The following is a 15939-nucleotide window of genomic DNA, read 5'->3' on the forward strand; positions in this document are numbered from 1 at the left end:
GGAAAGCAGCTAACTGTGCCTAAAAAAAACTACCTCCACACTGCATCAGAGAAAAATACAGAAAGAAAGGCTATTGTGTGTGGACGAGTGTCATCAAGTCTTGACTGCAGGAGAACCAGCAGGGAATTCAGAATGGTGGTTCAGGCCACCAAATAAAGCACAGGCACACAATTCAAGTGAACAATAAAGAGGCTGGTGTTTTTCCCTAGGACCCCAAAGTCTACCAACAGTACCAGCATGTTTAGACAGTAAGAAGAAAAAAGCTCTCTAGCAGTACTCCAATAACTGCATCAATAATGGAGACAGCACCACTGTAACCAACTTCTCATACTCACAAATCAGTGTTCAGAATGGGGTCAGATAAACTGCCATGATCCTGGTCCTGACACCCAGCATGAAATCCCTAGAAAATTGGTCTTAACTGAATAGCAGCAAGTGACAGTATAACCCTACATTGCTTAATTATCGACAAGCTGTCCCCTCAATGAATGATAGAGAAAATAAAGGTTCCAGTGGGTCCTTTATGCCAGTGTTTCTCAAACTTTTTTCAGCCAAGGCACCCTTTAAAACGATGCACATTCTCGAGGCACCCCACTGTCATATGTGAAAAACTAAATTGATAGTTTTACAAAGTGCAGCAACATCCGCAAATATAGGACACTTAATGTTAGAGGTGATTTATTCTTCCAAAGCAAACCCATCTTTGCACACGCCTACTGACTAGTATTCAAGCGTTTCTCTTCTTCCTCAGTTTCTCTCTCTCACTCAACTAATGTGACCCCAGTGCAGATGAAAGGGGGTAGGGAAGGGTCAAACAAGGATGCTGTGCAGGTTCCCAATGTCCTTATCAACTGAAGACTTATTTGGTTGTTAGGGAAAACCTGCGACTATGGGGTAGATTTACTAAAACTGGTGCACTCAGAATCTAGTGCAGCTGTGTATGGTAGCCAATCAGCTTCTAACTTCAGCTTGGTCAATTAAGCATTGATAATAAAACCTGGATGCTGACTGGTTTCTATGCAGAACTGCAGCAGATTGTGCACTCTCCAGTTTTAGTAATTAACCCCTATGTGTAACTAAAATGCAGGCTTGATCCATCCGCTGACTTATATACAGTGTTTGGCCAATTATTAGGCATTTTTCCAAGGCACCCCAGGAGAACCCTAAAGGCACCCCAGGGTGCCTGTGCAGCCTGGTTGAAAAAGGCTGCTTTATGCTTCTGTCTTCATGACCCAGTGGGTCAAGACTGGCACATAAAGCAATTTATTATGAGCATATGCAATTGGAGGCATGCTAATTTGCATAATGGAATCTCTCTTGGATTCAAATAATGAGGAAAAAAACAGTAATAGGTTACATTTGATAAGCTGAACAGTTTTGACATTAGATTTAGATTAGGTTTATTAAGAGTTGTCCTTTAAAATTTTCTAAAGGGAATAGTCAGAAAGCAAAATACTTTATGATGTGATTCTGATGAAAGCCTCCTTTTTTGACTCCTATGCATATGCATATATGTAGTTCTGAGATTGTGTTACTACAGCTATTCACCAAGTCACTCCCTTGCAAAGTGAAACATAAATCGGAGCATGATTGCTCATCACAGGAGTTCTGCCTTGTAAGAACCTTTGGATAGCTAAATCATTATGCTTACCTTTCTTCCTAGGAGTTATTTCTGTCTCCTTTTTTGGTGAAGGCTTGGAAAGACGATAAGCATATATATTTTTTGCATCAAGTTCCCTTTCTTTCTCCTGTTTAAAAAGAGCATAACAGAAATAATTCTGATATAGTCATATGTGCACTCCTATCAGTAACTGTAGCAATCAGAGTCCTCGCAAACATATAAAAATGTGTCATATTTTAGTTTCAATATAGCTTTATGATAAAATGTTTCCAGAATGTCTCCCCTCCATCAGAACACAATAACAGAGTGAGCGATTCCCTATTCACATCAAATGTGTGGATGGGGGAATTGGATCTTCTTTTTCGTTCAACCTGCTGGTAACGACAATATAATATAACAAAGCAGCTGAGCTATTTATGCTATCTATACTGTAGGAGGAAGTGTCTAGGAGGAGAGGGCACGCACATACAGTAAATTTACAGGTGTCACTTCCATTCAAATTGTCGTAAAAAATTTGTTCAATCTATGATGGTACCATTGAATATTCTGACAAATGAGTTTTCATATTACAGTAAAAAAAAAAGGGCATACGTCAGAGAAGCAACTAAGAGGTCAATGGTAACTCTGAAGGTGGGTGTTCCAAAGGTGTTAATACCAAAGCTGAGGTGGGGGAGAACTATAACCCAGACTCTTCACAAAATTGGACTTTATGGAAAGGTTTATGGAACAAAGCTAATGATAAAAAAAAAAGCAAATCCTACGTACAGTTTGCTAAAAGGCATATACCAGACATGACTAATGTGGAAAAGGTTATTTAGCCTCATGAGACCAAAACTGAATGTTTTGGTCATAGTGCTAAATTCTATAAGTGAGGTGGAAAGCGAACACTGCCCATCACTCTAGGAAAACCTAGGAACAAAAAAGGAAAGCAGAACAAGAACCTTCAACTTTTGAATCAAGCGCTGGAGCTCTTCCCGTAATAATTTGTTTTCTTCTTGTGCATCATGGGCTCTCTTTTTCTCAGCCAGCAACTGTCTCTGGAAGCTGCTTTGAGTCAGTTCAATATTCTTCTCTAGATCCTAGAAGATATCAAACAACCATCAAAATCAGTTATGATGAGAATATTTACTATTCAAGCGGAACTTCACTCTCTCACTCAAAGTTAACTATTTTTAATCCTTATGCTGCTAGCATTAGCACATAGGAAAGTATATCATATGTATTTGTTCTAAACTTAGTTTTTTACATTTGTTCAGTTACTTCCTGATTTCCAAGCCTAGACAAATAATGTCATACATCCCAGGAGTCTTCAGAAGGGGAGGATGGGCTTAGCCAGTTAAGCACACCCTCCTGTCTGCATTCCTGAGCAGATGGATTCTAGGAAGCAAAATGTCTTATGAATTATCTGACCTTACTCAAGATGGCCACGAGCAGAAATGCTAGGGGGGTGTTTTTCAAAGTGATTTCTCAGCAAAATAAATCAGTTATTTTTTTTCTTTTTTTCATTCAGTCAGATCGCTAACAGATTCCTCCATCCACACAAATGAGGTGGAAGGAGGAATCTTCCCACAGTGATAAGTGGGTGTAGCTGCTTATCAACAAAAGTTTCCCAGCATATCCGTTTGACAGAAGTCGATCTAACAATTGACTTTGATCAAACAGGGAGGGTGAAACGTAGGTCGAAATTCGTCCAGTCCCCACTGAATCAGCCAAATTTTGATCCATCTATGCCCAGATTAAATTTTTTTTCCGCAGCTTCCTGCAACATTCACAGCCTTTGGCCAAAATCTTCCCTGCTGTTGGCTGCATCTGTGCAGCTGCTTCTCATAAATGCCTTGGGCATATTCTTATGGCTGAAATGTGGTATACTGAACCAGCATCAAAACAATAACCTAGGTATATCCTTGTGCCCCAATCCACATCCAGTTGATTTCCAGAGTGGCTCAGAACACTGAAAACCTGGGAAATTCTAAAAAGGTAAATTAGAAACAGCTTTTATCACGAGAATATTGTGGCCTGCCCTTCTTATTCTACATCCTACCATATGAGGGCTTGAGGTCACCCATCTGACCTTGAGGCCAGAGAGCAAAGGGCCACAGAGCAGGCATAGCAGGCTCAGATTAATGTCATTATGGTAGAGGAACCCAGAATTTCAGAATCCTGTGCCACTCTGGAAAACAACTGAGCATGAGCATCTTAATTATAATCATGAGGCTGATTCAGTACAGCACTGGATGACAAAGGTACAATTTAATGAGATGTTAACACTTTCAATTTAGACCAAACGCATGATTGCCTTTTAGCAACCCTGATAGCGATTTGTGCAGTATGAAATTTAGGATGTCCATACATTTTTATGTGCTAACATACTGAATAAAGTATACAAATACCTTTTTGTGATATACACCAAAATTCAATACAATATAGAGTAAGAGTAGCACTCAAACACAGAAATTAAACTATGCTTGATGAGGAAAACAGTTAATACCTTTACTCGCCTTTCTCGTTCATCCAATCTGCTTTCTAGAATTTCTACTTTTCTAGTAAGCTCATCCCGTTCTGCAAGATGCCTATTTTCTGAAAGCTGCTTTAACTTCTTTAGGGCACCATTTGTCCTGTATAGCTCATCCTCCGTTTCCTTCAGTTTCTTCTCAATATTCCTTTCCCTTTCCTGGGATTTGCGCAGGCGCTCCCTCAAGATTCTAACCTCGTTATTATGTCGTGATAAAAGCTGTGAGATCTCATTTTCTGTATCTTCAAACTTATTCAAGGCTTTTTCTTGCCTGAACTGTAGCCTTTTTAAAGTCTTATTTTCTTTTTGATATTCTTCTAGTTTCATTTGAAGCTCTACAACCTCATTTCTTAGTTCATTTATTTTCAAAAGTCGAGCAGAGAGAACTCTTTTGGTAACCATATCAATGTCCTTTGCAGAAGACTCCTTGCTTAAACTCTGGGAACGAAATCCCCATCTAGGTCCCCGTTTACTCGATGGAAACTTGGAGTTTATTTTCCTAATTCCTATATATAAGAAGAAAAAGGTGAATGTGAAATTAAAATAACAAACTGCCTTATGTGGAACCATTTTGTATTAAAGGATAAGAAGAAGGGCTCATATCCTGCCAAAGTTAACTTTTTTAAAGAAAACAAAAACCCCACTATATTCAGTATATATTTCTAAAACATGCACAAACAGAAAAATACCCGGTGATCCTGTCAGAAAACCAATGTGCTCCTAATTTCCTATCCTCTCTGCCTGTGCTGCAGTAAAATCCCAACCAGTGTTATCTAACCTGGCCAGTTTACTTCTGTGAACTACAGATCTCCCTTGCCTACGTAATTGAGATAAGAAAGAGGGAGAAGTCCTCCTCACCACCCAGGAAGCCCCCAAACACTGGCTTTTATTATGTACCGATGCTGATTTCACAATAAATAAGTGAAAAAGGAAGGCTTTGTAGTGCTGGTGACTTTCTGCATGCTTGTCTATTTATAGGGGACCACAAAGAAGTTTTACGTAGTTGATCCTCTGCTCCTGTAGGTGCCTCCTCATTGCAAAAATTACACCTGCAGCCTCTTCTCCTCTATGATCTGGCTGTCAAATTTTGTCCAACGTCATCAATACTGATGCAGTGTCCAAAGCCCTGTACTGAGCCAAGGAAAAGTCCACTGCCAAAGCATAGGGGTAAACAGAGAGTTGGGTAAATAAAATTGCTTCTACAATCTCCTAGATGTAAATAAGCATTTAACCTTTGCAACGCCAGAAAACCAATGTGCTCTTAATTTCCTATCCTCTCTGCCTGTACCCCAGTAAAATCCCAACTTGTGCTGCAGTAAAATCCAAAACCCAACTGACTAACGTCAGTTATGTAAGCAGAGCAGAGTAGGACTGGCCATAGGGGGATTACTTTGACGTAGTTGGCCGGCTTGGACATGTGTTGAAATATGTGTGAACGAGATATCGCTATTCTTCCAAAGTCTGCTGGGGGGGGGGGGGGGGTGATATATACCAGTGTGCAGAGGGTCCTTCAGAATTTCTGATAGATAAATACATGTACTAGCTATTGGGATTTGAGCACAGGTATACCTTGTTAGTCAGTCAGTTGCCACCCATGTCAGACTGATCACCACACTATCACTGCCATAACTAATATATATATATATATATATATATATACACACACACAGTCAGGTCCATAAATATTGGGACATGGACACAATTCTAACATTTTTGGCTCTATACACCACCACAATGGATTTGAAATGAAACGAACAAGATGTGCTTTAACTGCAGACTGTCAGCTTTAATTTGAGGGTATTTACATCCAAATCAGGTGAACGGTGTAGGAATTACAACAGTTTGCATATGTGCCTCCCACTTGTTAAGGGACCAAAAGTAATGGGACAATTGACTTCTCAGCTGTTCCATGGCCAGGCGTGTGTTATTCCCTCATTATCCCAATTACAATGAGCAGATAAAAGGTCCAGAGTTCATTTCAAGTGTGCTATTTGCATTTGGAATCTGTTGCTGTCAACTCTCAAGATGAGAGCCAAAGAGCTGTCACTATCAGTGAAGCAAGCCATCATTAGGCTGAAAAAACAAAACAAACCCATCAGAGAGATAGCAAAAACATTAGGCGTGGCCAAAACAACTGTTTGGAACATTCTTAAAAAGAAGGAACGCACCGGTGAGCTCAGCAACACCAAAAGACCCGGAAGACCACGGAAAACAACTGTGGTGGATGACCGAAGAATTCTTTCCCTGGTGAAGAAAACACCCTTCACAACAGTTGGCCAGATCAAGAACACTCTCCAGGAGGTAGGTGTATGGGTGTCCAAGTCAACAATCAAGAGAAGACTTCACCAGAGTGAATACAGAAGGTTCACCACAAGATGGAAACCATTGGTGAGCCTCAAAAACAGGAAGGCCAGATTAGAGTTTGCCAAACGACATCTAAAAAAGTCTTCACAGTTCTGGAACAACATCCTATGGACAGATGAGACCAAGATCAACTTGTACCAGAGTGATTGGAAGAGAAGAGTATGGAGAAGGAAAGGAACTGCTCATGATCCCAAGCATACCACCTCATCAGTGAAGCATGGTGGTGGTAGTGTCATGGCGTGGGCATGTATGGCTGCCAATGGAACTGGTTCTCTTGTATTTATTGATGATGTGACTGCTGACAAATCAGCAGGATGAATTCTGAAGTGTTTCGGGCAATATTATCTGCTCGTATTCAGCCAAATGCTTCACAACTCATTGGACGCCACTTCACAGTGCAGATGGACAATGACCCAAAGCAGACTGCAAAAGCAACCAAAGAGTTTTTTAAGGGAAAGAAGTGGAATGTTATGCAATGGCCAAGTCAATCACCTGACCTGAATCCGATTGAGCATGCATTTCACTTGCTGAAGACAAAACTGAAGGGAAAATGCCCCAAGAACAAGCAGGAACTGAAGACAGTTGCAGTAGAGGCCTGGCAGAGCATCACCAGGGATGAAACCCAGCGTCTGGTGATGTCTATGCGTTCCACACTTCAGGCTGTAATTGACTGCAAAGGATTTGCAACCAAGTATTAAAAAGTGAAAGTTTGATTTATGATTATTATTCTGTCCTATTACTTTTGGTCCCCTAACAAGTGGGAGGCACATATGCAAACTGTTGTAATTCCTACACCGTTCACCTGATTTGGATGTAAATACCCTAAAATTAAAGCTGACAGTCTGCAGTTAAAGCACATCTTGTTCGTTCCTTTTCAAATCCATTGTGGTGGTGTATAGAGCCAAAAATGTTAGAATTGTGTCGATGTCCCAATATTTATGGACCTGACTGTGTATATGTATATATATATATATATTCCAGTATGTATAGCATAGTTTGCAGATGCTATAAACTTCAAGCAAAGAAATCCATATGCACTTATTGGGATTTTATTTTTACCATAGACATGTATCAGAATATATTTTAGCCTAACTTTCTGAAGACAATAAGATTTTTTTTTCATTGGATATGTTTTATAGCAGAAAGTAAAAAAATACTGTTTTTTTTTTCAAAATGTTTGATCTTTTTACATTTATATAACGATATAATAAAAAACCCAGTTGTGATCAAAATACCACCAAAAGAAAGCAGTACTTGTGTGAAAACATTTTATAAATTCCGTTTGGGTACAGCATTGAATGACTGTGCAATTACCAGTTAAAGTAGCACAGTGCTAAATAGTAATATATGGCCTGATCATTAAGGGCACTGAAGTGGTTAAGCATATTAAAATTAAAAAGAGCGCATATCACAAAATACTCTCAATAATTTCAGCGGTCATATACTGTATAAATTAAAAATCCCAACAAAAATCTATATGTGCATGGTGAGAAAAGACAAACTTTTTCAAAACCTCACTTTTAAGTGAATTATATAATTTGTGATATACACCACCTCTCTGACTGAGACCCTGCTTAGAACAACAACGCAATTACTTTTACAAAGCAAAAAAATCCAGGTGCACTTTTGTAGCCTCACCCCTGGCAAGCAGACCTGTATCCTTTCCTGTTGCCAGATTTGGGGGCTGGGGGGGGGGGGGTGTCATTTACCATTAGTCATGTGGGCTGCACAGATAAGAGAAAGAAGGACATTAACAGCTCAGAAGGGAACTGAAACTGGAACATGCTCAATAGATGTGGTAACAGCTGGCCTCCAACACATGCTGTATAACACAATCTCAGTCTGAAGCAGGGACACAGACAAGGAGGAAGGGACAGTGAACAGCAGGATAAATCATATTTTTTGCCGTCTACAAAAAAGGAAAGCCCTAGTGACAATTGAGTATGCCCACAATGTAGTATAGCACTTATTGACAGTTTATAATGATTTGGGTTTAATGGCACTTTAACTTTAAACACCAGTATATATATATATATACACACACACACAGAGATTTGCTAAAAAAATGATATGAAAATGAATGTCTAGTATTCTGAAAAACACTAATACACTTACCACGATTATGTACCGGTGTAACAGATCTTACTTTATAGTCTGTTTTCTTGGCACGAGGAGATATACACTTTGAGCTAGGTGTTGGGGATCCTTCAGATCCGTAGGTTGTGTTGTCATAGTCATCAGAATAATAAGAGTCACTATTCTTGTCAGTGTCAGGACTTCTATCCCGGGTGCTCCTTGTAGCTCCCCATTCTTCCCTAGCCATATCCTGATCATCCCTCATCTTGCTTTGTTTGTTTTTCTTCTTAGTGTCAGTCTTAGAACTGGTTGATTCCAGAGGAGGAGAAGGACTATTTTTTGTCTGTCTGTCAGTTTCATCATACTGAAAGTGGGGACTCCTGTTGTTCATGACAGTGGCCTATTCATTTCTGCAAATAAAAAAATAAAATAAATATAATATCTATATCTATACACACACACACACACACACATATATACATACATACACACACACACAATATGTGTTATGGGATGCTGTAAACAAATCTTGTCCATCGTATGGTCTGTGACCTAATCCCTAGTTTGAAGCCGTTCATATTATTTTTTACTTCTGTGGTGATACCTATAGCAATCCTCATTAAGGGCTCATGCACACTGGGCATCAGAAATGCTGCTTTTACAGGAATTTGACTTTCTTTTGTGCCTCTCTGCATAGGTGTTTACAGGTGTTTATATACAAAGAGTTTAGAGACAGAAAAAAGGGGACTTTTTAGGAAATGTTCTTCAAAGCATCTAAACCAGTGGTCGCCAGATGTGGCCCTTTGTTAGTTTTTATCACCATTCCTTTCGCTGACACCAACATTGAAACCAATGATAAGGCACTATTCTTCCCACTGAAATCCATGGGGTACTATTCTTACCACTGACACCAACGATGGGACACTGTTCCTCTTACTGACACCAATAACTGGGCACCCCACCAATACAAACAAGGAGTCTTTTTCCCCCATTAATACCAATGATGGGGCACCATTTCACATCCTAATGACCACAGGCGTGATCTGTTTTTTTTACTCCAACTGAACACCAAGCCAGAGACTTTGTTTACTCCCACTGGTGGTGGAGCATTTTCTACTCCCACTGTACACAATCTGGCCTAAAGTCTGCAGGACAGCAAGCTGGCCCTTTGTTTAGAAAGTGTAGAGACTCCTGATCTAAACAAAAAGTAAACTGATGGTTTTCTAGACCCAGAAAAATGGTGCACTTAACACCTGGGTCCACAACATGAAACGTTAAAGTGTATGAAAGGACAAAAAGGTTTTTTTGGTTCTGAGTAGAGTGGGGAAGGATGAGAACCTGTCAAGCTTTTATTGTTACACAAATGTAAGTTGAAGCTCCACACTACTGTTAATGGTCCAGATATTTTTTTCTAATAAAGATCAGAAGGACAATTGAATGAGAAGTCAACACATTTTGAGAGTCCAAATTGCCCTCTTCAGCAGGGCATAAGAGTGAAAACAATATACTGTAAATGGATTGGAAGTGAGCTGGACCTTGAATGGTAATTATTCTAGTGTTCTAGCCTCTAATCACAGGCACAGGTCTCTTCAGCAGCTGGTTTGCCAGTTTTTATTGTTGTCTGAATTCTTGTTGTGGAGATTCTGTATAGGGCATTTTTCTCATGACAGAAAGTGAGGAGATCTTCCAAAAAGAATTCCATTCACTTCAAGAAATTTCCTCTAACTTTCTCAAGCCTCTCTGGGGCAGGACGTAGAGGGAAAACTCCCTAACAGTACACGGATAGCAAAATAAATATAGTAATAAAATAAACTGATAGGGGTTTTAACCCTAAACGACTATACCCCAAGCTTGATCGGTAGTAAATTCCACTTTGTCATGTTTACCTGCTGTCAGGAAAGGCTTGTCCACAGTGCAAGTGAGGGCTCTCGGTGCATAAATATGCGCATGCAGAGAACAATAAAGGGCCACACAGATGTGAATTGATTTGGGCAAAATCGCGCACGCATGCGCACTCAGGCGCGTGCCTGTCACTAATGCTGCCACCAAAAGGGCTATTTAAACTGGCTGCAGTCTTGTCTCATTGCTGTTTGGTCTGCAGCTGTTGAGTGTGTTCCTGATCCTTGTGCCCAACCTCTGTTATTACCCGGCTATTTCCTGATCTTTGCTTGTCTGCTACCTGCCCCGACCCCGGATTGCCTTGACTACTCTTCTGCTTCCTGTCTTGTACCTCTGCTGCTGACTTGGTCTGTGACCTAACTTCTCTGCCGTCTGCGCTTGATCTGCCCGACTGTTACCAACCCAGCTGACTTCGCATCTGCCTTCCTGCTGGCTACAGTTCATCGGTCCGGCAAGTCCGCATCTGGATTCTGCTTCCTGCTGTTACCTATAACCTGCCGTCAAGCAAGATCCATACCTAGCTGTCCACCTTCAACCTGTACTGCTTCTTCACCTGTCTGTGGACTTCCACTCAAGCACATACTACTAGACTGATCACAGGAACTCATACCTCACCGTGCTCCTGTAGCTACTGTCCCACTACCAGTGGTCCTCGAGCCGGAGATGTACGGGAGGCCTGCCTCTTCATGTCAGCCTCACTATCTAAGGTATGTGACACCTACAGGTAAGCTTATAATAAAGCTTACCAGTAGGCAATATGGAGATCTCCTAAACGTGCACTATATAGTAGATATTTGCATGCTTTGCAGCCAGTGACATCACCAGGGCATGAGCACTGTGCTCTGAATAGACAGCATTCTCAAGTCCATTGTACACTGACCCATGCGTGAGAGTGACGTCATTGCGGCTTGGCCATAAAAAATAGTCGGAGTCCGTGAACCTGGAACCAAGACTGGGTGAAGATGGAAGCCCTGGCAGTGATGGAGTGTTTCATTTTAAGGTACATCTTTCACAATGTGCTAGTGTGCAATGTATACAGTGGAGTTCCAGCTGTTTTTGTATTTTTTAAAAGTCAGCAGCTACAAAAACTGTACCTGCTGACTTTTTATAAACACACACTTACCTGTCCCAGGGTCCAGCGATGTGCTCACCTGCGCTGTCCCTTCTCTTCTCTCCTTGGTGCCGGAATCTCAACTGTGGGCACCAGGCTGTGACAGCTTGCGGCTTCACAGCCGGGTGCCAGCTAGGCACGCACGAATGTGCCTCCCGATTGGTCCGGTAGTCTTCAGGGACCTGGAGACTGCAGGAGGGGGCTGAACCTCTGGCTCACGTCACCGCGGCAAACTGAACCGGAAGTGGTAGCAGGTACATGTCAAAACCAGGTGCCTGCTCTCCCCTCCCCAAGGTGCAAAAATATGGCAACGGAGGGGGAAGGAGGCAAACAAGCAGAGCTTCCACTTTTGGGTGGAACTGTTTTAACTTGCAGGAGACCAGATTTTTTTCAGAATTTGCCACTGCTGTAACAAAAAAGAAAAAATACATACATACACACACTTTTAGCACCACCAAGACAGCTCAGCTCTGACCTCAAGTAAAGTAAACATTTATGCCTAGTACACACGTACAGATAATCAGACGACTTATTGTTTGTTTTTTTGTTACATGCTAGTCTCATGTCAAAAATTAAAAGGTTAAAGTTATGAAAATTACAACTTCAGATGTATTGTATTGTAATGTATTCTTTTGTTTCTGAGCATGCATGCTCTCTTGTTTTTTTTTCAGACGAAAACTGTACTGATTAAAACGAAAATCATTTGCTCTTTTATTGTATGAGAAAAATGTTTGTGCTTGTTTCTTCAGATATTGTCGCATGAATTGTGATCAGCTGCTGAAAGCTGTGTACTAACTTTCAGATTATTGTAGGATCCCCCCGAAAGTGATTTTTTCATTCAATTTTCTGATTGTGTGTACGGGATCACTCTCCACAACAGGTTGCTATAGCTGTACTTCTGCATGATTTTAACAATAACCTTTTCATCCCACGAGACCAGAAGCCTCAAATGCGGTGTCATACATAACAATTACACTAGTGCTACAAAGCTGTTCTGATTTAGAATACGTATTCTAAAAATCTGGATCAATCCCGGACAGACAGAAAGACTAAACAAACTTGATCATAGGAAACTATAAACAGACAGCTTAAAAACACAGATACGTGCTAGGAATCTATAGACAGAAAGTATGCGGAGTGTTACAAGACATAGACATGTAGACGCACTCTACTGTATCCAACAATCAGACAAAGGCACTGTTTACATTGGGCAGACTAAATGAATGACAGGCACCCCTGTCATCTCTGACTGACATCTGTCAGGTGGGCCGCAAACCAGTCCTACCCTGTTGCTCTCCGTCCTGCGCCCCTTCAGTTGTCCCCTCAGCTCGTAGATAACGGTCTCCGGCAACAGCCAAACCCTCCCGTAAGACGCAACGTCTCAGGCAACTCTCAGCCGTGTATTTAGACGCAGCTCCACGGTAACAGGGAAGAGGAGGCGGAGCCTATAGCCATCGCAACCACATCGCAAGGACACGTGACCTACACCGGGCAACCATCGAAGCAAGGGCCGGCCTCATTGGATGAAAGTAAGACCCCGTGTGATTAGTTCCCGCCTGTATGTTCCTGTACGCGGTTGCTAGGATACAGTGCCTCAGTCGACGATCCTTCTCTCCAGCTGTGCGCGCCATGATATTCCACACGCACTGATTTATCTTCCAATAACCTGCTTTTCCTGGACACTGAAAATTAGATGGCATACATATGTGATAAAGAGAGACAATATTTACCTCCACACAGTACTTTTTAGGGTGGAGGTTATTTAAACCATGCCTCACAAGCAGAGGCGGACTGACCATTTGGAAACTCGGGCGCTGCCCGAGGGCCCGGGGTCAGTAGGGGGCCCCATGAGATGCCCCTGGTACCTTTTTCATAGGCTTTTTTTGAGTTTGGGCAAGGACACAGGGGCCCCATAATCCCCTATTGCCCGGGGGCCCCATGAGTTGTCAGTCCGCCCCTGCTCACAAGCACATAGAAAACAACTTCTGAGTTATGGCTGAAGGATGGGCGATTCACTCAATGTTTGTCTAACCTTCAATTCGCAAATTTCACATTTATTATAATGGGGTCGGGCACATTTTAAAAGCATTGTACACTTTGAAATGTTTTGTTTAGCTATGTAATAATGTAGTCACCCTCTCCAGCCACTTTATTAGGTACTCCTGTTCAATTGCTTGGTAACACAAACTGCTAATCGGCCAATCACATGGCAGCAATTCAATGTAGTTAGGCATCTAGACATAGTGAAGATGACTTGCTGAAGTTCAAACCAAGCATCAGAATGGGGAAGAAAGGGGATTTGAGTGATTGTAACGTGGCATGGTTGTTAGTGCAAGATGGGCTGATCTGAGTACTTCAAAAACTGTTCTACTGGGATTTTCACGCACAACCATCTCTAGGGTTTACAGAGAATGGCCATAAATAGAAAATATCCAGTGAGCTGCAGTTGTGTGGATGAAAAATGCTTTGTTGATGACTGGTTTGAAATGATAGAAAGGCAACAGTAACCCAAATAACAGCTCGTTAAAACTAAGTTATGTAGAATACCATCTCTGAATGCAAGCAGATGGGCTACATTTGCAGAAGACCACTGGGTTTTTTTATTTTTTGCGCTATGAAAGAGACCACAAAAAACAATATTTTTTTACTTTTTCTTCTATAAAACATATTCAATTAAAACAAAATCAAATTTCATAAATTTAGGCCATAATGCATTCTACTTGTGTTTGGTAAAAAAAATCCAAATAAGCACATATTGGTTTGCGCAAAAGTTATATAGCGTCTAGAAACTATGGTTTAAATGCTGGAAATATTATTAATTTTTTTTTTATACTAGTAATGGCGTCGATTAGCAACTTATAGCGGGACTACAATATTGCGGCAGACAGTCTGACACTTTTTGGGAACCAGTGACACTAACACAGTGATCAATACCAAAATATTCACTGTCATTGTACTAATGACACTGGCTGGGAAGGGGTTAAATATTTATAATGTTTATATATGCAATTCTTCACACATCAGCCGCCCTGTAGCAGTAAAGCTGCTATAGGGTGGTTGGCAAGCAGTTAAGTATATACAAGATGCAGACATAGCTGGGGTTTAGTGTAAAATTGATTAGTGCTTTTTTTTCCCCCTCAGATTTCATTCTAGCTCTAATCTTTTATCACTGCGCTACCAGAAAAGGCGGACCATGTCTGTGGTGTGGAAATTTTTGCACGTCAGGTTTGATATACCACCTGAAAACACATCATCCAGCTCAGCATGCAGAGTACAATAAAGAAACAAAGCTGCAAAAAAGTACCCCAAGCACATCAACGCCATCTGTTCCTCAAGCCTTCAAAAAGGCTAAAAAATTAGCAAGTAACAGTTCCAAAACGTGGCATTACAGAGAAAATAATGGAATGTATTGTTAGATGATCAACCATTCTCTGTGAAAGGATTAATGGATTATAACCGAATCCATTTTGTATACACTAATACAAGATACTTGTTTAATATATACATATATATGAACTTTGTACACACTAACAATACTGTCTGTTCCAGCTTTATGTAGAAATAAGTGTTTTTGCAAACTTTACTAAAAAGGAGACAACCTTTACTCTCATTTCTGAAAAATTGTAACCACAGCTTGGGCGTTGGGCCAGATTATAGCCAGGGTCTGGGCGTCATACCAGATATGGTGTGAAAGATAAGAAAGAAAAGTGGAAATGCAGACCTCATACAAATAATTGTTGAGTTACGGTAAAAATAATGTATATGTATTTGATTGGATGGTCTGAAGGTGTGTCTGCCCAAAGGCTACAGTATAAAAACCCTGATGTTATGCCAGTAAAGCTGAAGTGTTTGCAATCGCAACTGAGGTGACTTGAGTGCATTCACTTTCCGAGATCTTGTAGCTGTGTCCAGGTGTGACTATTGGTACCTGAGGAGGCCCCCAAGGAAAAGGAAAAAGACCACCTACCTACCTGCAGTGGTGTCAGAAGTGGGATAATTGCCAAGGTAAGTGAGAGTTTTATTTTTTAAATACTTTCTTTACCGAGGTAATTATTCCAAACTTAAGGGAAAAAAATTTGGTGGGTGGAGTTTTAGGAGCGAGACTAAGGGATTCTCGGCTCGGGGAATAATACCAGGACACACCTGGCACAGCACTTTGTATAATTTGTAAAAAGTTTGTTTTTGTTGTTTTTTTGTCTTGTCTGTTGGTTTACTAATTTACTGCTATGGGTAATTCCTCAGGTAAGGAGGAAGGACCCCGTCATGTGCAGCCACAAAAGTTGATTAAGCTATTAAGAAAAACTAGAAAGCTGAGGGGAAAGAACACATCTACCTCAAATGAAACTTGAAAAGAAT

General features: G+C 40.9%; 1 protein-coding gene across 1 annotated transcript in view; it reads right to left on the reverse strand.

The window, feature by feature from the left end:
• LCA5 (lebercilin LCA5) overlaps positions 1–13053 on the reverse strand; it is a 30145-nt gene extending 17092 nt beyond the window's left edge. The window contains exons 1-5 of the mRNA XM_089655343.1: positions 12869–13053; positions 8613–8983; positions 4110–4639; positions 2563–2700; positions 1652–1748 (exon numbers count right to left, since the gene is read on the reverse strand). Of these exons, the coding sequence (XP_089511469.1) occupies positions 1652–1748; positions 2563–2700; positions 4110–4639; positions 8613–8964 (1117 nt within the window). The 5' untranslated portion in view covers positions 8965–8983; positions 12869–13053. The remainder of the gene's footprint in view (positions 1–1651; positions 1749–2562; positions 2701–4109; positions 4640–8612; positions 8984–12868) is intronic.
• Positions 13054–15939: the final 2886 nt, after the last annotated feature.

The sequence above is a fragment of the Staurois parvus genome, unplaced genomic scaffold (assembly GCF_062004578.1).
Source record: "Staurois parvus isolate SC_StPar_1 unplaced genomic scaffold, SC_StPar_1.0 ptg000834l, whole genome shotgun sequence".
In the NCBI taxonomy this organism is placed as follows: Eukaryota; Metazoa; Chordata; class Amphibia; order Anura; family Ranidae; genus Staurois; species Staurois parvus.